The 24,685-nt window shown below is 52.8% G+C and overlaps 6 protein-coding genes across 6 annotated transcripts; 3 read left to right on the top strand and 3 right to left on the bottom strand.

The window, feature by feature from the left end:
- Nucleotides 1-2,650: 2,650 nt before the first annotated feature.
- On the top strand, nucleotides 2,651-3,487 carry CKM354_000735200 (uncharacterized protein; the record flags this gene model as incomplete). Its single annotated transcript, XM_044802696.1, has 1 exon — nucleotides 2,651-3,487. One exon carries the CDS (start codon nucleotides 2,651-2,653, stop codon nucleotides 3,485-3,487), a length of 837 nt encoding a protein of 278 aa, XP_044658631.1.
- Nucleotides 3,488-4,181: 694 nt separating this feature from the next.
- Nucleotides 4,182-7,433, bottom strand: CKM354_000735100 (uncharacterized protein; the record flags this gene model as incomplete). The annotated part of the gene is made up of 1 exon (XM_044802695.1): nucleotides 4,182-7,433. One exon carries the CDS (start codon nucleotides 7,431-7,433, stop codon nucleotides 4,182-4,184), a length of 3,252 nt encoding a protein of 1,083 aa, XP_044658630.1.
- Nucleotides 7,434-9,317: 1,884 nt separating this feature from the next.
- Nucleotides 9,318-16,621, bottom strand: CKM354_000735000 (U4/U6-U5 snRNP complex subunit PRP8; the record flags this gene model as incomplete). The annotated part of the gene is made up of 3 exons (XM_044802694.1): nucleotides 9,318-11,822; nucleotides 11,968-12,012; nucleotides 12,071-16,621. 3 exons carry the CDS (start codon nucleotides 16,619-16,621, stop codon nucleotides 9,318-9,320), a joined length of 7,101 nt encoding a protein of 2,366 aa, XP_044658629.1.
- Nucleotides 16,622-17,064: 443 nt separating this feature from the next.
- Nucleotides 17,065-17,626, top strand: CKM354_000734900 (uncharacterized protein; the record flags this gene model as incomplete). The annotated part of the gene is made up of 3 exons (XM_044802693.1): nucleotides 17,065-17,088; nucleotides 17,175-17,312; nucleotides 17,438-17,626. 3 exons carry the CDS (start codon nucleotides 17,065-17,067, stop codon nucleotides 17,624-17,626), a joined length of 351 nt encoding a protein of 116 aa, XP_044658628.1.
- Nucleotides 17,627-19,520: 1,894 nt separating this feature from the next.
- On the bottom strand, nucleotides 19,521-20,788 carry CKM354_000734800 (uncharacterized protein; the record flags this gene model as incomplete). Its single annotated transcript, XM_044802692.1, has 3 exons — nucleotides 19,521-20,095; nucleotides 20,164-20,487; nucleotides 20,539-20,788. 3 exons carry the CDS (start codon nucleotides 20,786-20,788, stop codon nucleotides 19,521-19,523), a joined length of 1,149 nt encoding a protein of 382 aa, XP_044658627.1.
- Nucleotides 20,789-23,893: 3,105 nt separating this feature from the next.
- CKM354_000734700 (uncharacterized protein) lies at nucleotides 23,894-24,484 on the top strand (the record flags this gene model as incomplete). The annotated part of the gene is made up of 1 exon (XM_044802691.1): nucleotides 23,894-24,484. The coding sequence occupies one exon, from the start codon at nucleotides 23,894-23,896 to the stop codon at nucleotides 24,482-24,484; it is 591 nt and encodes a 196-aa protein (XP_044658626.1).
- Between the last annotated feature and the right edge of the window lie 201 nt (nucleotides 24,485-24,685).

The raw sequence follows: 24,685 nt of genomic DNA, 5'->3' as shown, positions 1-24,685 counted from the left end.
TAGCCGTACGACACTATACCTATTACCATCCCATTTCACAGGGATGATCCACCTGGACCGAGAAGAAGAATTATTCACCACAGCGACAGCGTCACCAGGCGTTTGGAGAATAAGCGACAGGCGCGCGTGTACAACATCGAGCATTTACAACGGGAAAGTCTTTCTATTTGTTGAGAGCTAAATGGGCAGCTCCGACCTTGCTTGCTTTTTGCGTGTTCTGGTTTTACACGACATGCTGGACGTGTCGTTTCTAATGACGAATTGTTATATACCCCAAACCCTAATGATATGACCTTGTATTACTAGCAACGAAAGAGAAAAAGACGAAACGGGGCTCTATTGTACTATTAGCTTCGCGTCTTGAAAAATTGCGAAGGAAATTTTAGAGCGTAGAGCGAGCTGGGGAGTAATGTGGGCAGTTTCTCCCCCATGAGCTCAATACTACAGCATTACGCAGCAATGCAATGTTGTACTCAGTATAATACAGAACATGGCAATGCTCGACGAGAAAAGATCACACTCTGCTTGCATCTCTCTTTCGAGCGAATGAAGACGGCAAATTGTTCCATGATGCGCAGTTCAGCTGCTGGCCCGCACCTCAACTGACGATTGACGTTGCTCGGGCGGCCACGCATAGGATCGGCACTCACTCAGGGTCTTCGGTGACTTTCAGTTTCGCCTACTCTTTGCATCCTGAGATCGCCACTTGCTATTGTTAGCTGTAACAAAGTGGCAATCCTATGATGGCAAGTGTTGACAGGAGCATGAAAAATTGTCGACTGCAAGTTCTGTGCGCATGAGTGGGGTCCGTCGTCAGAGTTCTACGGTAATCAAAGTTTCGTTTGGTCGACCGGGCATCAACGCTGCAAGTCACTATCAGATTGATGACTGAACTGACCGGGAGACTAACTATTGAGCTGTCTTTTACGTTGGGGTAAATGTCGTCAATGGGTAGAGAATGGCCTATCATGATGAAGGAAAGTTGCTTGACGACGGCCGTACGCTATGACGACCAGCACCACCTCGAGACGGACCGCTCATCACAAAGACGTACACCAAGTCGAGATCTGTATCTTTAGCGTAATCTGCCTCGGTAGGTATGTGCCGAACTACACGGATGTTGAGCGCATCGTTACCCGGCTCGCTGGCAAGTGCCTGGAAGTGCCTGTTGCCAAGTAACCTTCAGGTCTCCCACCCTGCACAAGTTCTCCCGATAATGTTGCAAGGCTACGCCTGTGAAGAAAGGACGAATGCAAAGCAAAGTCGAATTGAATATGGAGAACTGGAAGATGAGTAGCGACAACCAGAACTGAGGAATGCAGCAGTAGGGCTAGCAGCAGACACCAGAGACACGCCTTTTCGGTCGTTCTATCCTCAGCCTGGAGCACTTCTGATGATACCCAGACATCGCTCTCTTTGCCTAATCAGGTCACCAGAAGATGTCGGATAACGCTAGCCGGACAATGCTTGGCTACCACCACCACTTGCAGTACCAACCAGATCCCTAGCCCAGAGCTGCAGTATCGCTCTCACGATCCTGAACCCCATCACTGCCCAGCCTTGAGCCCAAGCAGTGGACTTCAGATCGTGCTCCCTTTCCAGAAAGGACCCACGAGTGCGAGTGCGCACACATGCCGCGCTGCCTGAGAAGCGTGCAGTAGTCGACCGGTCCACCAGAGTGAAGCGGTCCACTTCGCAGCATGAGAGGTGCGGTTGGGCTCCGAAAAAATCTACCCCGTCAGTCATTCGCATCTCCCATGTCGATCGTTGCCGGCGTCATCGATGGAACCGAATGGTTGTCTGTACCGTTCGTGCTGGTGGATTTCGGCACATGAGACGCGAGCGGGTGCGATCAAGAAGGGTGAAGTTGAGGACGGGACGACTTTCTTTGGTTCACTGCCGCCAATCAGGAAGTCTTGGCGCTGTTGAAATGTGGCGTGTGGCGGTGCTGACTTTCCGAATCGGTATTGCTCTATCAACGGTTCGAGGCCACCGCGACCAGTTCACTCGGATTCCAATATGCTCATGGCATCAACAGAAAGCTGCTTATTCGATTTGCTACGACGATTGATACGTAACAACCACAACGAATGCGTCAAGATGTTCATGGTACACCGCAAGTGGCCTCACGCCGTCGCCCTGTGTGACTGCGTGGACCAATGTTGCCCCTTGGAAGCTACCACAACATCAACAGCAGCACCGAATGTCAAAATACCAATCTGGCAACATTAGGCAAGAAATTAGATGACTTTCCTCAAGACTTCGGGCCATGAGTCTGGTATGCCACTGCCTACTGGGTACCGCAGAAGGTGCGATTTGGCCTCAGAACCAAGAAGCTGCCTCCCATCCTTCTTTCTCCTTTCAAGAATTTTAAATACTGTCTCTACCTGCAAGTTCCTCCTTTCTCGTAGAACTTCTCACCATACTACAACACCAGCAAGATTCATCGACGCATTGTTCTACTCGCTTCAGAGCATAAGTCAACACACTCGATATCTCAACCCAGCAAGAGTAAAGACCTGTCTTCGCCCATCACGCAAGAACCAGCAAGCACGGTCGCTCCTCCAACCAAACCTCAGTACAAGACTTTCAAGGCGCAGACAGCGCTTTCAGAAAAACGATGGCTCCAATGCTGTGGACCAGAAACGATATGCTGCTGCTGTTGCAAGGGCGTGCCGGTGTTATGCCAGGGCATGCCGGTGTGATGATATACGAGGACATTCGACCACTACTCTCGTCTGTACGCTCGAACACAGCCTGCCGTATAAAAATTCATAACTGCCTCCACAAAGAGCCAAGTGTCTACCCGAGATACAGGGATATCATCGATTTCTATCTCCCCTCTCTCCAGGAGCTAGAGCGCCCGCGGAAACCCGCAAAGAAACCAGGAAAGTCCCAGGTCAAAGAGGACGCCCAGGCCTCGACGCAATCGCAGGGAAATATCACTGGTGCAATAAACACTGCTCAGGCCTCGACGCAGTCGCAAGGAACCATTGCTGGTGCAGTGAACACAGTCCAGCATGAGCATTCGAAGGAAGAGCCCGAGGACTCGGATGATGAGCCAGAGTATTCAGAAGAAAAGCCGGATCCTTCGCAATCAGCTCAACAGCACGAGCAAGAAATCGAGGACGAGGAGGACGAGGTCGAGGATGTAGAGATAGAAGGCGCGTCACTTCCCTCCTATCTCACCATCTTGGAGGAGTGCCTCAAGGAATGCCACTTCACCGAGAAAAAACCTCCTGCCTCTGGCTCCATTCCTGGACTCGGTCCGTTCCTGGGAGCCAGACTTAAGGGTAGAGACGTTGCATTCTTCCAGGCCGTAGAAGCACATTGCCTGAAACTTCAAGCAGTCGAGAAGACTAGAAAGCTGACTGCAAGGGAGAAGATGCGGCTGTGGGAACTCAGAGAGGCCGCCGGACAGCTGAAGTACTCGTACCACATCTCCCAGACGACGGATGAGAAGACACACAATGAAGACGAGGGATGAAAAGATTATGAAACGAGGACGATGGACGAAAAGACCACGAAATGAGGACGATCTTTAATGATAATGAGTAACGTGGCTTCTTTCGCTTTTTGACAAAAGTTATTGGTGCTATTCAGGTTACAGATTGGAGGGGGTTTTGGAAGACTTTTTTGCGCAGAGCCCAGACTGTTCATTACTCTACACAATTGGCTAATACAGTACATATGTAGTAATAGCAAAGAATACTACTCACTCTTGGAATTTACTGGTCTCAGCGACCATTTGTTCTCATAGACCAGGTCACACGTACTTTGATAGAAAAGTGTCCGTCCCTCGGATTTCACTTTGCATTGCCCCTTTCTTGCCCATTCCAAAACAATACAGAAAGCCAGGTCAATACAACACAAAACTTACAGAAGGAGGGAAGAAGCCAGCCTCGCAGAGAAATGATACGTTGATACATTCGTGCGAACTTCGTCAAATCGTTTCGAAAAGTACAAATGCCATAAGACAAGTCAAGTCATCATTCATCATCAGTCAAAATCTTCATCAACGCTCCGCTTCGTCAATGAGCTGAGCCGGTCGTCAAATGCCCCCAAAAGTTCATCGTTCCTCGTTTTCCAAATGTGGCAGCATCGCACTGCGGTGGCATGCCTTTCCTCTCGAATCCTTCCCGTTCCTAGTGACCATTTCCAATGGATCCAAAATCCTTCCCTCATGACCTCACGCCACCTTCATGATAGACCCTGGGTCCAATGCTTTCTCTTACTCTCATCCTCCTTTCCTCCGCCTGTCTTTCCGCTGCTCTTTTCTTCTTCGCCGCTAACTTCTTACCCAAAACCGAGAAACCAACATACTCGATCCTCCTGCCACCAGTGAAAGGCACTTTGAAAATGATCCTTCTTTGCTGCTGCGGCGGGCCCGAAATCGAAAGTCGTCGTAGAAGTTCTTCAGAATGCCGGTTACGGAGACTGGGCATGGAAGACGTCGATGAAGGTTGTCGATGCTGCTGGTCAGGAACCAGATCTGGCCGAAGGACCAAGCTCGGGTGTGAAGCGTTAGCTCTTCGCTCCACGTAATGCCTTCTGTTGTTCGAGCCGTGTCGATCGATTCCCAAACTGTTCCCCATCAAGAAGCCACCCGATCCACGGAAGCCCGGAAGCCGTTTCGACATGGCGCGAGGAAGAAAGAATGCTGCACTCCTCCTTTTCTGCTGCTGCTCTTCGCCAACATCGCTCGTGTCGCCACCAGCGGGCAGAGGCTCGAAGTCCTCTTCGTCTTCAACATCACTGTCATCACTGTAGCCCTCCCAAAAGTCCCTGGGCTGCCAGAAAGAACTCAAATACGTAGGTCTCTGCTGCACTTCAGCCTGCGGGATGCGGCGCGGAGGAGCAGACCTGCGATAAGAGTTTTGGCGGCCGAACGGGACGGGTTGGTTCAGGGCATCACTGAAGCGACGAATTCGGTCTTTCAAGCTAAGCGAGCGTTGAAGGTTGGGTCGTGGGGTTGCCTTCTTGCGGGCCTCTTCGCTGCCAAGTTCTCGCTCGAGCTCGTCAGCAGGCGTTGGAGGAATAAATTTTATGACAGGGGGCTCGGGTGCTGCGCGGGGGTTCGTAAGTGGGCTGTCAACACTATGCAGCGGCTTCCCGATCTCATCAGCGGGCGTGACAAACGCTTTGAACCGCGGACTCTTGATGTGAGGGATCGGATTGCCATCAATGTCGGAATCGTCCTCATCAATCGGCGGGTAGTCTGGGATGCTGACATGCCGCGCAGTCTGAACCACAAGCAGACTCTTATTGTTGTGTGGAAAGAAGGTCACACCCTTGGCCTCGCAGAGCTCAGCCTCCGACATGGCTGTGCCTGAGACTTGACTCATAGGTGTGATGGTCGGGTGCAGTGACCGATAATCCATGCTTTTCCGTCGCGGAGATTGTGTAGTGTTGAAGCTGACTTCGGACGATTCAGGTCGATCTCGCATCGTCATCCTCTCTGAAGTGACCAGTCGAGGGCTTTGCTGTGATTCCTCCTTGGACACATCGTTCATCAGTTGCTCTGTAATGGCAGGCTGCACAGGCTCGACTGGAGCAAGCTTCACCTCTGGCACGTGCCCAAGACTTGTTCGCCGCACTTCGTTATTGCGATCCAACCGGTTTTCCGCAGACGACCTTCTGAGCCGTGGTGAAGGCGGAGCTGCTTCTGCCTCCGCGAGAAATGCATGGGTGTTAATGCTCAAAGGCCGAGCCGAATCGCTGACAGATCGAGGGGTGTGATCGAGACTGCTGTGTCGAAGTGATCGTCTCAGCTTGTGCGGATTGCCCAGAACGCTAGCGGGTGCGACCTTCGGAGAACGATCTCGCATATTACTATACGAGAAGATCTTTTCGCCGGTTGATCTGCTCGCGCGGGGGGCAGGATCAGCACTCTTGCCTTCTGTTCCTCTTGTAGACGGACGTCCATTCGAGAGCACATTCTCCTTGGCGCTAGCTACATCCTCACTGTGTCCAAGGCTGCCCATCGCCCTTTTGTGGCGGAGGCGATGGCTGTCGGAGCTGCTGATCAGACTGACATCGCCACGAAGGGAGTCTCGCTTCTGCGAATGCCTCAGCTTGCGCTTATTCTCCGCCGGCGCGACAACTCTAGCTGGAACACTGCCATCAGAGATGGCGCTGTGTCGCTTAGCATTCTCCTCTTGGATCATCTTGTACACCACATTATTCTCTTCCAGGCTCTTCTCCTTCTGTGCCGTAGAAGGAGGTGTGGGGACGGTGTTAGCGGGAGGACTTGGTGTAAATTCCTTCGGAGGCTTGACTTCCTCCTCGCGTGGTGTCAATATTTGTCGCTCCTCAGCTGGAATGGGCGGCAGCGCAGTCAATGGAGCAGGGTCTGCATTGTCCTCTTTGATAACATCTTCTAGACGCTGAAGAATGTCTTTCCCCGATTCTGGGGCTTCCGGTGCAGCGGGCTGGAACACGGGCTCTGCATTCCTGAGAAATTCTGAATCCATTTCCCGGGGCGGCGGTGTTTTGGACATGCGCTCTGGCTTCTTCCATTTCTTAATGGACCCAGCGGATGCATAGAGCAGGAAATCGTCGGGTCGCTTAATCTCGTCGCCAGGCTGGAATGGTCTGCGTAGTCGAGGAACGGCCGTCACAGCAAGCTTCTGACTGACGCTTCGGGTAACAGGGGACGATTTAGCATTGGAATCGGATGTGCTGCGCTCATCGCTAGCATCGTACGTGACCGTTTTGTTGTCCTTTTCGCCCTCGCTGCCATCTGATTCGAGATGGTAATTTTTGACGCGCGCGGCTTTGTCACTATCGGTGTCGTTCACCGCACGCTCCTCGTCCTGCATGGCCAATACCTGGTTCGATAAGCCCATTGCGCGAGCCATGTCCAGCCAGCTCTGTTTTGGGGTGCTCTCGACTCCAGCGGGAAGCATGGTCGCATGCGCATTGCTCGCCTGTGAGGTGCGCCCTTCGGTAGCCGTCTGGAAGGATTCGGCATAGGAGCTCTCATACTTGGCCATTGCTGGACGCGGGATCGTCAAGCCATCGCCTCCGCGCGTTGGGGGTGACGGATCCGGTGTAGGCGGGCTGTTGCTCAGATTGACGGGCGTGCTAAGACCCGACTTGTGTCTTTCCAACTCATTCCTAACCCGATCTGCAAATACAGGCGAAGGGCTCAGCCTCCTTGGGGCGGAGATGGGGTCAGCAAGCTCGCTGCTGGTCATGGTGGGAGGCGTGGGAGGGAAGTCGGAGTTGTTCCTGCTCAACGGCTTCGGAGGTGTGGTGGCCATGCTGTCGTTCACATGATCGCTCTTCGCAGAGTCGTCTGAGGGGATGTCTACGAAACTGCCAGGCATTGGACGTCGCTCTGCCCGAGTCGTGGTCTGTTTCACACTACCATCCGCGCTGCTCCTCCCTTCCGTGGTGGTGTGCGCGCCATCTGGGGGTGGCGGGTCCATAGTGGGAGGTTGCTATCGAAAACGGTGGGACATGTGTTCGTGGCAGGAGGTTTTTCGTCGAAGAAGAATTACGGTTAGTGTTTGCGGAGAGTTTAGAGTGGGACGCCTGGTTGTTCCGAGTCAAGAGTAAGGTCTGGGCGAGAAGAAAGGTTCGGTGGTCGTTATAAGCTGGGTCGTGGGCAATCGTGTTTGAGAGTCTGTACAGGTGGGTGTATATCGTTACATATGCATCGGCTGGTGTCTGTCGTGGCACAATGGCTGGCGAGAGCCGAGTGAGGGCAGCGGATCGGTGGAGGTCGTCGATGGGAGCGGACAGTGGTGCGCGTGTGAAGCAGCGCGCAGGAGAAATGTGAGCGGGGATCTGGGATGTTGGCGCTGGTGGTGGTCGTGGTCGGCCGTGCAGGCCGGGCTGGGAAGCGTAGTCGTGTGCAAAGAGTGTCGCTGTCGGTCCGTTGCCGCGCGCGGTGGGCAGTTGGAAGGGGTGAAACGGCGTGGACGCGATGGTCAAGGTGTTGGTTGTGGTGAGACGGCGCGCGCCCGACCGCTCGAGGCGCAATGATGGCACCAGCACGACGCCAGCCAGCCCGTGTCTGCTCGCTCGCTCCAAGTCTCTCGTTCTCCAAAGACCGCTGACGTCGCCGGTCACGTGGAGCGAATCTTCATTTCCCGTCCCTCAGCCCCTTCATCATCACGAGTGTAGGAGATATACGACACGAGACGGGAGGCTGCGAATTTTCAGCGTGGTCTGGCAAAGCATCGGCGCCGGCGACGACGACGACGATACGACGAGGCCCGAGTGACTTATTATGCAGCGCGCTGGCTGCACTGCACGCATCCTTGGCCGCCGCAGCCTCGTGGTGCGTCCGCCCAATGATAATCCCAAGAAGTGCAGTCCACTGCAGCAATAGCTGCATTTCCGCCTGCAAAACGCATGTATTGCCCCCCATTCTGCCTGCTTTCTGACTGCCATCGCTTCGGACCAAAGGCCAGAGTCGGCTTCGAAATTTCTCCAAACCTGCCGTGCTTCCCCTGCCGTGCCACCAAATGTCGTCGTCCACTGCATCTCCCGGCATACGCCTGCGCGGAGTCGGACCTCCTTCGAGTAGTCTTCCAGAATCTACCCACCGCGCCACTACGTACCTCCCTCGCACACGAGCTTACGGGCGGACCTTCTTCCGGCCGCGCATGCTATCGCCCCGACGAGCGACCTTGCGAAATGACGGGCGGGGAGTTGGCAGCGATGGAGCCAGTTCAACCTCGACCATGTTCCAAGGCCGGGCAATATCATCATCGTCATCATTTCCCTCAGCATTGCCGTAGACTGGAAACTACTTGTTTGTCTGCAACATGTCGTGGGACTGCGATTGACTAATGGCACAGTAATGGTACCTGACGTGGCGTCGTCATCCTCACCTGAGCCCGCCTGGTTCGCGGGTGATGGCTGAATGGTTCTGCATTCAATGCTGTGCGAACTGCTCCTGCATAATCGATGCAGGCAACCTTTGCTCACCGCTCTGTTGGTACTCTCTGGTCATGCTCGGCCGCCGCCAATTCAGAGGCTTGACCATGGCTCAGCAGTAGCATCTGAGTGATGATCTCAGTTAGTCCACTGCTTTTACGCGACTGCTCCTGGGCAAATGGAAGATTGTACACATTGAGCACTTTTTATTGCCTACTATGCAAGACAAGCTCTAGATTCCATCGACGCAGCAATGTAATGTTACAACTGCAATCACCTTTCCCTTTCCACAATTCTCCCAGGCCATATCTAGGCGCCCCTTGAACGCCTTACGCTGATGCTGTCCGAAAATCATGTACACTCATCGCTTTTCGTTCGAGCTTTCCGCCTCATGCTCAATTCACATCTCCTTTTCCTAACCTCCCTTATGCCAGATTGTCGCTCCTGTCGACCCAAACATCCTCCAACTCAGCGAAATTTTGGAAATGGATGGGCCGATGCACATCATCATAGAATCGTCGCGGAATGCCCACTTGCACAAACACACGACCCTTCTCGCGATCACCAAAGCCAGATCCCAAGAAAGACCAATTCCATCTCTCATCCTCTGGCACCAAGAAATATCCTCGGATCTTGTCCGACAGAAGAAGCTGAGATTTCTCACCGAAAGCAGTAGAGAATCCGGCAGGCTGGTCGGATGACAGGTCCTTGTTCTCTGCGCCCCACTGGTAGCCTTGAGGTGTCAGAGACCAGGCAGAAAGGGATACGGACCCAGGTGTGAAGTTCACGGTCATAGTCACAGTCTTGCGATCCCATGATGGGTGAGCCGCCATGAGTTTGGCGTGCTGAGTGACGTCCTGTGCCGTCATGTAGTTGGTCTCGTTGCCTGCGGAAGTGTGGATGACACCCAGAGGCTCGAGACCTTGCAGCATCTCATTCTCCGGCAGGTTGCGTGGGAGCTGAATGTCCCGCGTTGAGCCAACTTGCGGCACCATCACGATTGTCTTGATTTCCTTGACTTGCTTGTTGTCCGGTGGAGACACACCGTAAAGGTAGCCAGCGACCTGCACACGAAGATCTGCAACGGCAATGAAGCGCTTCAGGATATTCTTTGGCATGACGTAGGTGAAGTGGTGTTCATCGTCGCGGATGTCTTCAGAGGAAATGTAGATGTTGTTGGCGCGGGTCCGCAGGTTGGACGTGGCGATGGCTCGCGTCCGCCACTCAGTCTTGGATGCAAAGGACTGCTGCTCGTATGCCGATGTTGTAGTAACAATCATCTCCTCGCCAGCCACGTTCTGCGTCTTGGTCGTAACAGCAGTAAGTTGAGCTTGATCCTGCTGCTGCTTCTCGATTTCTGCAGCTTGTTGACGTTGCATACTTGGTGCGGAAATTTCCATACCGAGAATGATGTCTCGGATTTCGCTGTTTGTGAGCGAGGAGGTGTTGACATTGTTCTTCTTGCCGTAGTCATTCAAGATGAGGTCACGCAATTGCACTTCGACCTTGACCCAGTCATCGTCGGACAGCGAGGGCCAGATGTGGTGTTCCTGCGTAATGACAGTCTTGTCGGGTCGCAGCAGCAGCTTCGTCTTATCCTGGTTGACGTGCAGTGCACGCAATATCAGGACCAGACGGGAGAACGCGGTATACGAAGAGATGCTCTTCAGCCATTCATCGTAGAGATTGAACAGCACCATCTGCGGCTCAGTGGCACGCAGAATCATGTCTCCTAGCTTCTCGACCTTCATGGCAGCCTGGAAAGGAAGTTGGAGCTCTGATGCACGAATGCTGATATTCGGGAAATCGAGCAAGTGCACTTCGAGTGGATCGAGGAGACCCTTTCGCGTGACAATGAGCTGCTTGGGCTGTTCTTCCACTGGCAAAGATCGGATAAGTGCAGCTACTTCTTCGGCCGTCTTCCACTTGGCGAGCTGACCAAGGCGCTTCTGACCAGCCCAGACACTGGTGTGAATGATCTTCAAGAACAATTGGCCAGTTCGAGGGTTGAAGATGAAGATAGCACCGTTGATCGGCTTGGTTGTCAAGTTGCCTTCGAACGTCTTGTGGATCGTAACACGGTAGACATTGGTGTCGTCGATGAAGAGCTGGATCTGGTTGCTGAACAGCTCTGAGTAGTTCTGAGAGTTGAGGAACTCCTGGTTACTCTCAGATGCGTACAGCTGCAGACCCTTTCGAATACGCTCGCGGAGCACGTACAGTGCTGGGTTGGCTTTCATGATCTTGGCCATGGCTTGTTGCACCAGCTGCTTCAGACCAGGGAAGTACTGTCCATAGGCAGAGTACAAGTTGTACGCCAAATCAATGCCGATCATCAAGCCGGTAGCGGAAGGATAAATCGACATGCTGTCGGTCGTGTAGTCCAGATACTTGGCACGGACGTATCGCTCGATATCGTGCGAATCGTAGTCTCCGTATCTGAGCTGTACATCGATCCAGAACTTGTTCGTAGTCGTCAGGCCCATGTTGTCCTTAGTGTCGTACAGCAGGCTTGGCTGGCTGACACTCCACTTATGGGACGCAAAGAGGAGGATATCGGCACAGGAAGAGTTCATCTTGTAAGACTTTCGAGGATGGATCGTCTCTTTCTGCACAGTTTCAATGCCCAAAGCCTCGAGTTCCTGGTCGAAGACTTGGCACAGATCCATAACCACGGACTCGTGGATCTTCTGCCACAAGTGGGCACGGAAGATCTGGATGAGCGAGATCTTGAGCGTTGGAATCTTTCCGTGCAAGAAGATACCCGTGAGATCCAATTGGACTTGGAAACCGACGTAGACATTGGCACGATTGATGGTAGGCGACCACCAGAGTGTGAACCGACGGTTTGGAATTTGGTTGAGACCGGATCGTTGGGCGTTCGTGAGCTTCTTGTATTTCATCGATTCTTCAAACCCGGAGGCTTTCTCCTGCGAAGCTGTTAGCACGGAGCCACTGAAGATGCAAATGTGCATGAAATCGAAGGCAAGCGGTGCTTGGAAGGAGTGCAATAGCAGACTTGATCGCAGGATCGATGAGGATGATGCGCTGCATGAAGGGGAACAATCTGCTTACCCAGAACAAGCCCTCCCAACTAGGAAAGGCTGTAGCTTTAAATAACTGCGGAATTTGTTAGCATGATAACCCAACATGGAACAGAGTCAGGAACATGACATACCGTGTGCTCCAGAATGGTCTCAACACCTCCCAGCGCTTGGATGACATCCGTCCGATAGGCATTGAGATTCCAAAGTTTTCCGTCATGCCTCTGGCTTGTCCACCAGAATGGATTGCTCTTCATGTGCTGATAGATCTTGAACTCCGTCCGGGCTCTGAAACCCTTGTCAAATGACAAAGTACTTCGGTCCTTCTGGAAAAGTGTGTTGATACGAGGCAGACCACGATCCCAGGAGTCTTCCAGATCCTCCAATGTCAGACGTCGGTTCTGTTGGTTAGCTTCAAGTCTCTTCTGCGAATACTCAGTCCACACGCGTTGCGAGTCGATGAACTCCGCTTCCCAAGGAATGATGTAACGGAAGATGTTGGGAATGAGGGTCTCTTCATCGTGACTCATGCCTGCGCGGAAATGGCTGACACCGCTGTCGGTCTGCTTGGACCAGCGCTTGTCCGAGGCTGGGATGAGAATGTGTGAACCAGAGATCATACCAAGACCACCCAATTCCTTGGGCGTGTAGAAGACGGCTGGTGGGAAACGCGAAGGCATCTTGGAATTCAGACCAATCTTGACACGAGTCTGAATCTTGGTCTCACACTTCACAATTGTATCAAGTAGCTCAACAGTACTCACTGCGGCTTCACGATAGTACGTGAACAGTGCAATGAGGGTCGTGTTCCACTTGTTGGCGATCTTGGTGAAAGTTGTGCTGCCGGAGCTCATCAAGATCTGACGAATTCTGTTGTTGAACTTGGCGATGTCCTCGGCGGTAACTTGCAGGAACGCATGGGCAGTGCGTTCCTTGGTAGCATTGTCAACAAGGGCCCAGACGGAGTCTTTGGTTGGGAACTCGTCGTTCTGGTTGCGGATTTTTGGCAGGATGCGAACCTCGAATCCGTTCATGGCAAATAACAAATTTGGGTTGTCCCTGCTGTACACACTGGCGAACGTGTCGTCCCACTCGATAGTGGTGATAGAACGCGGCAAGCGGTTCTTCATGTCCCAGAAGACAGCACGTCCCAGGTTGACATCGTGTCGCATCAAGCGCATGCGTGAGTCCCGAGGCCAGCACTTCTTGTTCTTATATCCAATGACGTTCTCGAAGTTTGGATCTGGCTGTTCGGTGAGGAAGCGTTGTATCAGATCACGCGACTCGTCAGCACTGAAGCGGAAGAAAATCCAGATCTTGTCGATGTAGCGGGTGTAGAGTCGAATGGGGTGACGACTCTCTGTGGCCCTGTCCCGGAACTGGAGGAAGTCGTTCGGCGCATTTGGCGGACCAGCCATTTCTGATGCACGCTGCAAGCCAAGCAACAGCAGATCGATGATCAAGCCGTAGTACTGGAAGACGAAGGCGCTGAACTGGAGTCCTCGAATCATACCATAGCTGTTGGTGTGATTCATGTCCTTGTAGTTCAGCTGAACATTGTTCTTGGAGGAGATGTAATCAGCCAAGTTGTGGTCCATGATCAGTCGCAGCAGTCTGTTAAGGAGCGTGATGTCGATCTTCTCATACACCTTGTCTAGTCTCGTTTCGAGCATGACATTGCATTCGCCTTCATCGACACTCCAGACATTAGACAAATTGTTGATGCCCTGCGCCCACTTGTAGGTGAGGAGAGGGGGCACTTCAGAGTCAGAGGGCTTGATCCACGCTGGGAACAAGCGCCGCTGGTCTGCTTGGTACCAAAGGTACTGGTCAAGATAGGCATCTGTGATCTTCTCGATGGGTTCGATATCGTAAACTGGGTTGATCGAGCTGTAGTTGTCGTTCATGTCGATACCGACTTCTTTGAATGAACGCTGCGTCAGCAGGAAGCGCTTGATGCGCGCCAGTGTCGTGCCAGGACTGTCATATGCTTGCTCAATGAGTGCAAGTTCCTCGCGCTGACTCTGGTTCAGTCTGCCCTTGACCGAGTAGGCTTCTCGCAGACGCTCAAGAGCCAGAATCAGAATCTTGGTATCATGCTTGTAGCTGACTGATGGGAATGGAATAGGCTGGAATTTCCTGCTCTCCAACCAGTGTACTGCAGTTGTGAAGATGGCGACACCCTCTTCGGTGCTGACATAGGGACCGTCTTTGAGATAGTTGTGCTGACGTTCCTGCTCAGCCTTCAACCACAGACGAGTCAATCGACCAAGATTCTTCTTGGCCACGGTCTTGTCCACGGTTGCACCACGTCGAATGCGCTCGCGGTTGTAGTGTGCAACGGATACCCACCAATCTGCTTTTGACTTGACGTATCGCAAAATCACATCTTCGATCGGCTTAGGCAGACCGGGCACCTTCCATGGGATGTTTGACTTCCAGCATCTCCATGCCTCTGACAAGTGCTGCAAGACCGTGTTGACCTTACTCTGCTTGATGCCTTCCGGCATCATGTCCATCAAGTCGGCCATGACAGATGCGCGGAGTTCGAGATCGAAGTGCGACTCAACACGTTGCTTAGTGACTGTCTTTGCCACACCTTTCGAGTGACGGCCCTCGAACTGTCTGCTGAGCAAGTTGCCAAGCCATCGCTCCAGTAGAGGGATGATGCCACGCAAGAAGAACAGCCAGACTCTCCACGCAGGAGCCCAGAAACCGCAGCCAGGCCCCTTGCCAACTGGTCCGCTGTTGAATCGGTAGTAGATCAAGTGCTTCAAGTCCTTGCACGATCGAATTTGGTGCATAAGCTTGTACTTATATCGATACATACCGGTGAGTTGGCCTACGTGGTTGAAGGCGTAGAGTATGCCATCTGCCAGCTGGAAGGCGTCGATGTTGCCAAGACGGTATTGCACTTGAGCATCAACGATAAGCTTCGTCAATCGAAGGATCTCACGCATCAAGTGGAAAGCATTTCCGAAACGCGATTTCTTTCGCTCTTTCGTTGTCAAAGTCTTGATAGGCTTCAGGTTGAAGTTGTAGTCCAGGTGGAGATAGGTCAAGTTCTTGCGGTGGATGAGCAAGTTCAGCATGTTGAAACCTTGTCGGCAGACCTGAAGACCGGCCTCTACCCAGTCGATGGTGGTCTGCTGGAAGAATTTCGTTCTCTTCAGGTTGCGCCCAAGCAATTGCTTGTTCTGCGCCTTGGGTGGTTTCTTGTGCAGCTCGTTCAAGACATATGTCTTTAGCAACTTCTGATAGGACACTCTGACCTTGACAGGCTGACCAGCTGGAACGTGCTCCAGATACCACTGCTTGACCAGCGGCACATCTTGAGCTCGCACCATTTTGCCTGACCGCCTGTCGAATGGATATGGCGCCCACCACAACGCGATAGCTGCCGCAGTATCGTCGTTGTACAGATCTTCATCCTCGAGGAATGGTTCGACACCTTCTGGCATGACAAAGCCACCATCTTCCTCGTCCGGCTCTTCATTGTTCCCTTGCCCAAAAATCTCGTCTTCGTGGCTGATTGTCAGGTTCTTCGGCATCACTTGCCTTGAAGAAATGGGATTTATGACTGGGTCGAAGTAGAAAGGCGGCAGATTCGGGTCCTCAGTCTTGACGTAGACTGTCTGCGGGTAGCTGTAGACCCCGAGCTTGACAGATCTAGGCAAGCTGTTGTACAGATATGGGAAGGCGACACGGTACTCAGTTCGGATTGGAGCGCGGAAAATGATTCGATCAATCGCGTTGAATTCGCCAAAATCTTCGTCGTTCGGGTCGATGTCCTTGTAAAGAGGTTCGAATCGTGGTCCCCCAGGAATCGCCACATTCAGCGCCTTTGCGGTCGCAAAGGCTGGCATGTCGAAGAGGTGGAAGTAATTCTTGTCGTTGATGTCCGACAATAGCGGGTCGCTCAATCGATGCAGCGTGGCCATCTGCGGTAATGATAGGTTCCACTCCTTGTAACTCGGTCCATTGACATGGCTAGTGTCAGAAAGCGGGCGATGATCGTAAAACCATTCGAACACAGGCTCGTCCTCATTCTCGTCCAGCTCCATCTGTATTGGCTCCAAAGGTTCGACGTCCTCGATGTTCTCGCTCCAAGAAAGCGGCGGCTCCTCGTCATCAAAAGGCGGAAATCGCATACGCTTGAAATGCCGTCGATCGCTCTTCTCTCGTCGCATGACCACCCACATCGTCGCCCACTGAGCGTGAAACACTGGCTCGATGACTCTCGGAATCTCGTTGACTAGTGTCAAACATCCATTGACGTGGTACAGGACCTTTACATCCCGACTGCTCTCCCATGGCATAGGCATATTTTCCAGCAGCTTCAGAACAGCATGTGGCATGAACTTGAGCGCTCCAAGATAACTTCTCTTATCTGCGCTGAACTTCTTTTGCGACACATCTCCAATGTCCTTGACGATCTTTCGCAAGTGCTCTGGAGGCATGTCCGCTTTCTGTGTTTCCACAAAGCCACCCCGTCGCTTCTCTGCAAAACGCTGCCTCTGTTGTCGCAGCCATTTCTGCTTCTTCTGCTGCAGCTTCTCCGCATGAGGGTCCTTGGGCGGCGCAAACCCAGGTGGCGGAGGGGGAATACCATTCGCTGAGAGTCCCGGCGGCGCTCCTGGAGGCGGTGGAGGTGCCCATCCCGGCGGTGGAGGAATGCCGGCCATGCTGATGGTACTATCAAGATGTCGTGCAAAGATGTTCGTTGCTGCGGCTTCTGGCGCCGAGCTCGCCTTTGGTCTGATGCTGTCCTGCTACGCCACGACGCGATCCCTCCAACTCCACGCGATCTTCGAGAAGTCAAAGGAGATGAAATCGGGACGCGCTGTGGCCTGCGCGATTGTGGTGGTGGACAGCGAGGTGGCGTTCGTGTCGTTCACGTCGCGCTGCCGCAGTTTTTCGAGATGCAGGATGCGATGCGCGATTCATGAAGCGGGCTGTTCCGGCTGCGTTGATTGGTCGACTCTGTTTCGAGCCTCCACCTCGCGATTCGGTCTTGGCACCCTTCGAAATCTTGCGCACAAGTCCTCCGCCCGTGAAGCGCACCGCAAGTCGACAACACTCCGCCGAACACCCATCCACCCAGCGACCCCCGACTTCGACAATCACAATGGGCTCCAACAGACTCACCTTCGTACGTGCGATTCGAATACCGACGATGCTGCGGCAGTGGCAGGAGTTTGAGGGAGTGTGTTTGGGCTAATTGGATATGTTGAACAGCGCCGCCGGGTGTCTTACAACACCAAAAGCAACAAGACCCGCATCATCAGAACTCCTGGTGGCGAGCTTCGTTACTTGCACATCAAGAAGCGAGGAACTGCACCCAAGTGTGGTGACTGTGGCATCAAGCTCGCAGGTGTACGTCTATCCCGGTCTACCCACCTCGAACGAGCCAGCACGACATGAAAGAGGACGAACATGCACAGAAATCAATGGGAAACATGAGGAAGATGGGACAGAGGACTGACGGAGGTGAATTATAGGTCCCAGCGCTCCGCCCACGCGAATACGCCCAGATCTCCCACCCAAAGAAGACCGTCCAGCGCGCATACGGTGGCTCGCGCTGCGCCAACTGCGTCAAGGACCGCGTCACCCGCGCTTTCTTGATCGAGGAGCAAAAGATTGTCAAGAAGGTCATGAAGGAGGCTGAGAAGAAGCAGGCCCGCCGATAGACGTCTCAGCTTTGATGCTCGGTAGGGAAGGAGGTGTATGGCGCACGAGGCAGGAATGGATGCATTGACACGACCACATCGCATGCATGGCCAGCTCGCATTTGAAGAAGCTGGGCCGTCGAAATGGATGGGAGCACATGACACGACGCTGCCTGGGCTGACATGCCCACTTGCGTATCCAATGCGCTATACTTGAGCTGCTGAATGAAATCCGTTCGGTCAAAATGAAACAACGCTGTCGCCCCAAGTCACGGCACCCACCACTAGACTCACTCGCGGTCGCTCACTTCCTGCAGATTTCATGATTATGACGTTCACAACTCTTGTCGATAGAGGTCGAGACGAAGTATACACACTGACAGACAGGTCCTGTTTAGCATCACGGTATTCGAAGCCTCCATGGCTACTTCCGTTGTCGAAAGCACGGCAACCGCAATGCTGTACCCATCACCCGGGCAATATGTCAACATGTACTTTGCAGTGCAGCGGCTTCCTTTCCTCTCCACAACATACGCTCGTTACTGCAATGGGACCACAACAAGAACAGTACAGGCAGGAACCCACTGCGCCACGTCAACAATGCCCTTCTCGCGATGTGCTCCATTTCTCCTTTCTCCGTGTTCTACCAAATTCAACTACAGCGACAGTATCGAGACCCAATCATTTACCAACACTGCAGCAATTACATCCGCTACTGGCATATCCTCAAGATCAGCATTATTGCAGCGCGGCCTCGACAGCTTGACTCCTCACCCAGGCCACGAAGGAGTTGTCTTACCACCACAATACTGCACGCTCTGGATCTCGCCTCATTTTGAAGCTCGAGGTGAGTCTCATGGATGTGATCGTGTGCTGGACCGAACTGATCACCTTTTGAGCAAGCCAGCATGGGTCTACAAAAGTGCCAACGTGCTCGTCACCGTCGAGAGAAACTGCCTCGTGAGAGTCGCCATGGTCCGCAGCGCCCTCGTGGAGTGAAACGCTCCAGAACCGGAAAGCCCCGACAAAGAAAGACCCGACACCCTCGCCGACGTCCGCAGCCATACTACACATACTTCGGCAACATGTTTGACGAGCCGGAGGGCTGGATGCATCGCAAGTATAATCGCATAACCGATCGTAAGTTGCGCTTCCGCAGAAAACATACCAGACGAAGTTGGAGATAGCTGACACCAATCTGGGAACTTAGTGCCACCAAGCGACATGCCACTGGCCGAAGTCATTCCGTATTCGATCCGCGGATCGACCTCCAAGACCCGGGCCTTCGGGCACGGTGGCAGAATCCCATACAGAGCCTGGCGGATACCCACAAATGTTCATCTGGATTGGGCTGTGGCCGAGAAAGGATATACATGCAGACAAACGGCACGACTCATTCAGGAGAACTAGTACCTCTCCAATGTGGAGGAGTAGAGGGTTAATGCTTGCCCGCTGCACATGAGAGAGCATTGATGGGCAGAAACTGAGGTGATGCTGGGTGCCAGAGAAAACATTCGGACGACTGCTCAATCGGCAGTAGAGGCAACATTCGCGACTGCAGATGATGACGAAACCAACTGAAGAGTGTGACGTGCATGTTCCAAAATCCCCATCTGTCTCATTGCAGCCATGTTGTTGGTCGATGCTGATAGCAGTACATCCCGACGTTTAACTGCTATGTCTTTGCAACCTCGCAGCAGAGCCGATTGTGGCCAGTTTCAATCAAGCACAACCGCGTTGTGATCATGCAAGAAGACGAATCAGATCTGGTATTTAGTCTGCGTTGGGCCAATCACTGGAGCTTTCTGGATCTGGACACTCTTTCGCTCACTCCATCAAGGTCAGTCCAAGACTTCGTGGTGATTCAACCTCACGTCTTCTCAGACTCAATTCGCCCCTCACCCATGAGGCGATCTCAGATTCCCAACTTCTCGCTCGCCATCTCCACCCCCTCGACCCTATTCTTGATCTTTTGAAATGCAATCTCTCTCGCAAAATCAGGTCCCGTGACAAAATTCGGTTTCGGATCAATCGAAAAAGGTGAAAAGCCGCAATCATCTGTCGCACCCAACTGATCCTTCGGGATCCAGTTCGCAGCTTCTACCAATTCCGCACAAATCTCCTCTGGAGTTTCCACACTCGGATCCTGCGGACTTGTCACTCCGATGAACGCTACTTGCTTCACACCATCGGCGTCTTCCCGAACATGTTGTCCGATTTGCTTGTACACAGAGATCTTGTCCTTTTCAGTGGAGAGCTGGATGAGGAAGTAGCCTGCGTTGATTTGGAAGAGTGAAGGAAGGAGGGTAGAATAAGGGACCTCAGCGGAATGGGCGCTATCGCAGTCACCGCCAGGACAAGTGTGGAGGCCGATGTTCTGACGCTCAGCTGGACTGAAGCGTGACAGGACACGGTTGTTGAGGTTGACGAAGGTCTGAAGGAGATTCTCGTTTGTCCATGGATTCCGAGGGTCATTCTTGGCTGTAAGGCCTGAGAAGAGAGAGAATGAGATCATTACTGATGTGAAAGAGCAGACAAGTGGGTGGGTGAGAACTTACGACCTTCAGTGAAATCGATCGAAACGTGTTTTGCTCCAGCTTCGAAACAGCCGCGAATATCTTTCTCGCATTCATTGACGAGATCATCTAGGAATTGCTCTTTCGAATATCCTTCGACTTCTTCTTTAAGCGGATACAAGAGATACATCATGCTGGGAGAAACTACTGCCGACTTTCTTGCTTTCCCATTGGCAAATGGCGCCGACTTCTTGAAGTTGTCGTACGCGTAGGCCTTGTATCTGAATGGCCCTCGAGCGAGACGAGGCAGCTGGCGACAATGGCCATCATCGAAGAAGGCCACAGTCTGACCACCACCCGCGAGACCTAAGATCAGAAGTCAGTGCCGAGGGACGTACATCATTGCTCATCACATACCATCTGCCAACCCAGTGCCGCCGAGAGTATCAGTGATAGGATATGTGGCGAACGAACTGGCACGTTGCTCGCCATCGGTGATCAACGCCTCTCCGGTCTCAGCCATACGCATGAGTGAGTCTTGTACAGCTGCATCTTGGACTTTCTCAAACTCTTCTTGCGAGATCTTGCCAGCGTCGTAGTCTGCGTACGCTTGCTGCAATCTCTGAGGACGAGGCAGACTTCCTACGACTTCCGTGGGAATAGGCATGACTGGCAGACGACCTTGATGGACGACTTTCGTCTAGGATACAAGGACTCTCAGCTCCAAGAAGCACGCGAAAATGTCCTTTCGAATGACACAGCGGAGGTGCATCGGGCAGCAAGGTCCGAATGTCCTTCGCCCTGGCCATCTCACAAGCCATCACGGTGCTTTTCAAGGCTGAGGGCATGCTTGCGGCATTGTTCAAGTTTGCTTCCAGCGACAAAGAAGAATTGGTCAAGTTCGAGAGGGCTTGAAGAGAAGCCGCTGTTCTGCCGGGCCGACTTCAACTTGGTGTCCCTTTCGCCGACAACATTGCTCTGTCCTTCATTCAGCGCCATCTGGCATTCATCGGACTGAGAAAGCACGATGTCAGGACAAAATGAGTACGACTCAGAGAGACTCCGGGTCTCATCGACTTCATTCACGGAGCTAAAAGTCTCTGAAGTAAGCGAACGAAAGAGACCGCTGGGCATCACCACGGACCCGCAGAAAACAGCGACAATCCTTCATTGTCCTCGCTCTATTCATGACTACAATCTCTCCTTCTCGACTTGAATGAGACACATTCCTACAATATAATTCCTCATTGTCGATGCTCGCTTTCACGTCATGTGTGTATCTAGTTCTGCTCCGGTCTCTCCTCCAATATCCGGACACTTGTTGCAGCGTTCGAGCTCAAGACCGATAGGAATATGCGAGGCTCGAGATGCCTATCGACGACCAGGTCCGTAGCTATGGCCTCGGCGGTATTCATGGCGATACTCGTGACGTGGTCGCTCGCCCGTCTGATAGCTTGCACGGCCGTAATAGCTTCCGTACATTCTTCTCCCGCCAAGGTAGGGTCTTGCGTATCCGCCGCAATGCGGTCTGTAGTAGGTGCGTCGATAGAATGGAAGGCACATTTCTGAGCTTCTGACTGATGCTTTGATGGTGCTAGTATTGTATTGCTCTGTGCAAAAGAGCTTCAATCGGCTTTCCAAGCAACTTTTGGTAGGACGATGCCGAACGTCATGACGAGGAGACCGATTGTACTTTTGAGTGTGCTATGAGGAATGGCTTTGAATTTCTCAAGTGATAACAGTCATTTGAGGCTGGGCCCGGGGAGCTGAAACAAGAATATATGACTATAGCGGCCTTGTGTCGCGCAATCAGTCATGCTTCAAGGTGAACCAGCACTGATCAACCTCAGCTCCAGGTCGGCACCGGTTCGCCAGGCATCCAGGACTTCGACAATGGGCACAGCCACGAACGCGGACCGCGAATCGCCAAAGATGACCTGGGTATGGCCACCCAAGCGCGGTGATGCGCATAACCTTCTGCGCTGCTTGCCATGGAACAGTCGATCTCCAACACAGGCAATAGAAGGCACAATCACGGGATGGCGGATTGGAATCTTGCTGAGCGCGATGTGGCGGATATTGCTGCCTGGTTGTCGTTGCCAAATGAGCTCGAAATGTGCAAGGCAGACCCTGTGTGAAGGCCACTGTTGGGTCAGTCTTCGACCGAAGACGCATCGAATAACCAAGTTGATGGCTTGCAGCATTGTCGATGGTTCAATAGCAGATCTGGAATCATTTGATACAATTAGTCATATCGTCATCGTACAAATACATGATTCTCCCAATGCCGTGCTGGTCAATCGCTAAAAGTGCAGTTCCCCCGGGCGCCAATGCTCTCTCGTGACTCTTCTCTCTAATCGTCTTACTGGACCGTATCGTGACATCGTTTTTCGTCGTGATGGATTTGGACTCTTGTCCAGGACTTTGCTATTGATTCGCAAATGTTTAGCAGCGACGGCCGCCGCCGAAACGCGATCGAGGTGGGCATGCTGCGCGTCCTCGTCCTCCGCCAAAGCCTCCCATCATTCCTCGACCTCCTCCCATCATTCCTCTTCCGCCTCCCATCATTCCTCCGCCTCCCATGCGAGGGCTGCCATAGCGTGGCTTCTCCACGACGACTGTTTGTGTGCGTCGACGGCGGAATGGCAGGCACATGATTGATTCTTTGAGTGTAAATTGGTGGTTGTGTTGTTAATGCTGTTTGTAGGTGATTTTCTTGTGGTTCTGGTTTGATATGAAGGCTATCGCTTTGTTGTTGATGGCATCAAACACTTACTTCCCTTGCGGTGTTATATACGCTCTCGTTCACTGCTCTCACCTACCTGTCTATGTCATATGCCATGATTGTTGTTCAAGAACATTCTTGGATTTCTTGACAGCGAGCCTGGACCGATGTCATTTGATCCCAGAGTGGCGAATGCTTGTTGGCATTTCTTGCGTTCAGACTGGCCAGCTCAACGACGCCAAGAGAAACGCTGTATGAGTGCGCAAGGGAAAGCTTGGTGTACACGTGGAACTGCGCCGCGGAAGTTATCGTTAAGCATTCAACTTGTGTTGAGTCCGCGGAGAGGTGAGATAGGGGACTGAATGACCAAGAAATTATCCTCGAACATTTCTTTGCCGACGTCAGAAATGGCAGGATTGAGAACGACGAGAAAAGGGCATTGGGACAGGTGCTCAGCGTTTACATGGCCGCTGCTCACACTATGCAACTGGATAGAGTGACGTCTTGTGAGGTGATGTTTGGCTGGGTGGTGGTATCGGTAGTCGTCGACTGCGTCTTCGTCGTGGACTTTGGTCGCTGTCTAGAGATGGTGTATACAGACCAGACACCGCTTCATGGCATTTGTGACGACATTCTGGACCCCTCTGCAGGTTTCAGCCCCATTTCCCCAGAGCTCGGCTGAAGTCAATTCTTGGTATGGCTCCACTAGCGCGGTGGCGGGCAACCATCACGACATTTATGTGGCACCTGCACACAATAGGCTCGCTGGCGAGCGATCTGTCAGGCACACGACAGCCGAAAGTGTCACGCTGTCAGTGTCGTCACTGTGCGGTGAGTCGTGGTAATGTTCGTAAGGAGGTGTCGTAGGTGCGAGACAAGTCATATTCAACTACAACAAGACTGCTGCACATCAGCGACCATTGAAAGCTCCTTACAAGATCCACGCTACAGTATACTTGACCCACTGCGAATTACTAGCGCCTGTTGTGCCTTGAAATCCTGTACCAAGGCAAACTCAGCTCGATCCTTCCATTCGATCCTCCACCAATGCCTTTCGACCCTGCGATCGCGGGCATCTGCGCGACGGGCGTGACGAAGCTGGTCGACACTGCCATTGGAGAGAAATGCATTCACCACGCCCACAAAATCGCAGACCCTCGCGAGAGGAGGGACTCATCGGGAAGTCGGTCTCGAGATCGTGCGTCAAGTTCTGCTAGCGACAGGAAGAGCGAGGAGGACTGGTCCAGGAAATCGTACTTGCGAAGTAGTCGACACCAGCAGAAGGCGGCGCCAGAATCCCGACGGCAGTACGAAGAGGAACCGCTCGACCATTGGTCGAGGAAGACGTATTTTCGGAGGAAGAAACACCAACAGCAACATGAGCCACGCGGTTCCTGGCCTGAGGCGCAGTATGAAACACCTGCTCCGCCATTGTCGAAGGAAGAACGACGAGCCGCCGAGGCGTGGGAGCAGCGATGCGACACATTTCGAGACGCGAAGAATCGCTATGTGCCGACAGCGCCCCATCCCGCTGCTCCGGTCATGTCGTGGGACGAGGAGCGAGTGTACTCGGATGTCGAGCGTGCTGTCAGGGAAGCGACGAAGAAGGCATCTCTGGAGCAAACCCGAGTACGATGATCAGATTGTTGTTGGGACGAGGCTAATTTCCATACCGTCTGAGTACTTCTCAGCACTCTCGAATCAAGCATTCTCTTGGGTCCCATCTTGGCGGGCTATCTTCTCTATACTTTCCCTCGTGCCTTCTTGATCTGCTCATACCTTCCAGCTTCTGCTCCACCACCAGCGACAGATCGCGCTTCCATGTGGTCGTCAAAGAAT

Source organism: Cercospora kikuchii (genome assembly GCF_019650295.1).
Source record: "Cercospora kikuchii DNA, contig_00004, whole genome shotgun sequence".
In the NCBI taxonomy this organism is placed as follows: Eukaryota; Fungi; Ascomycota; class Dothideomycetes; order Mycosphaerellales; family Mycosphaerellaceae; genus Cercospora; species Cercospora kikuchii.
This window is presented reverse-complemented; position numbering and strand designations above follow the sequence as displayed.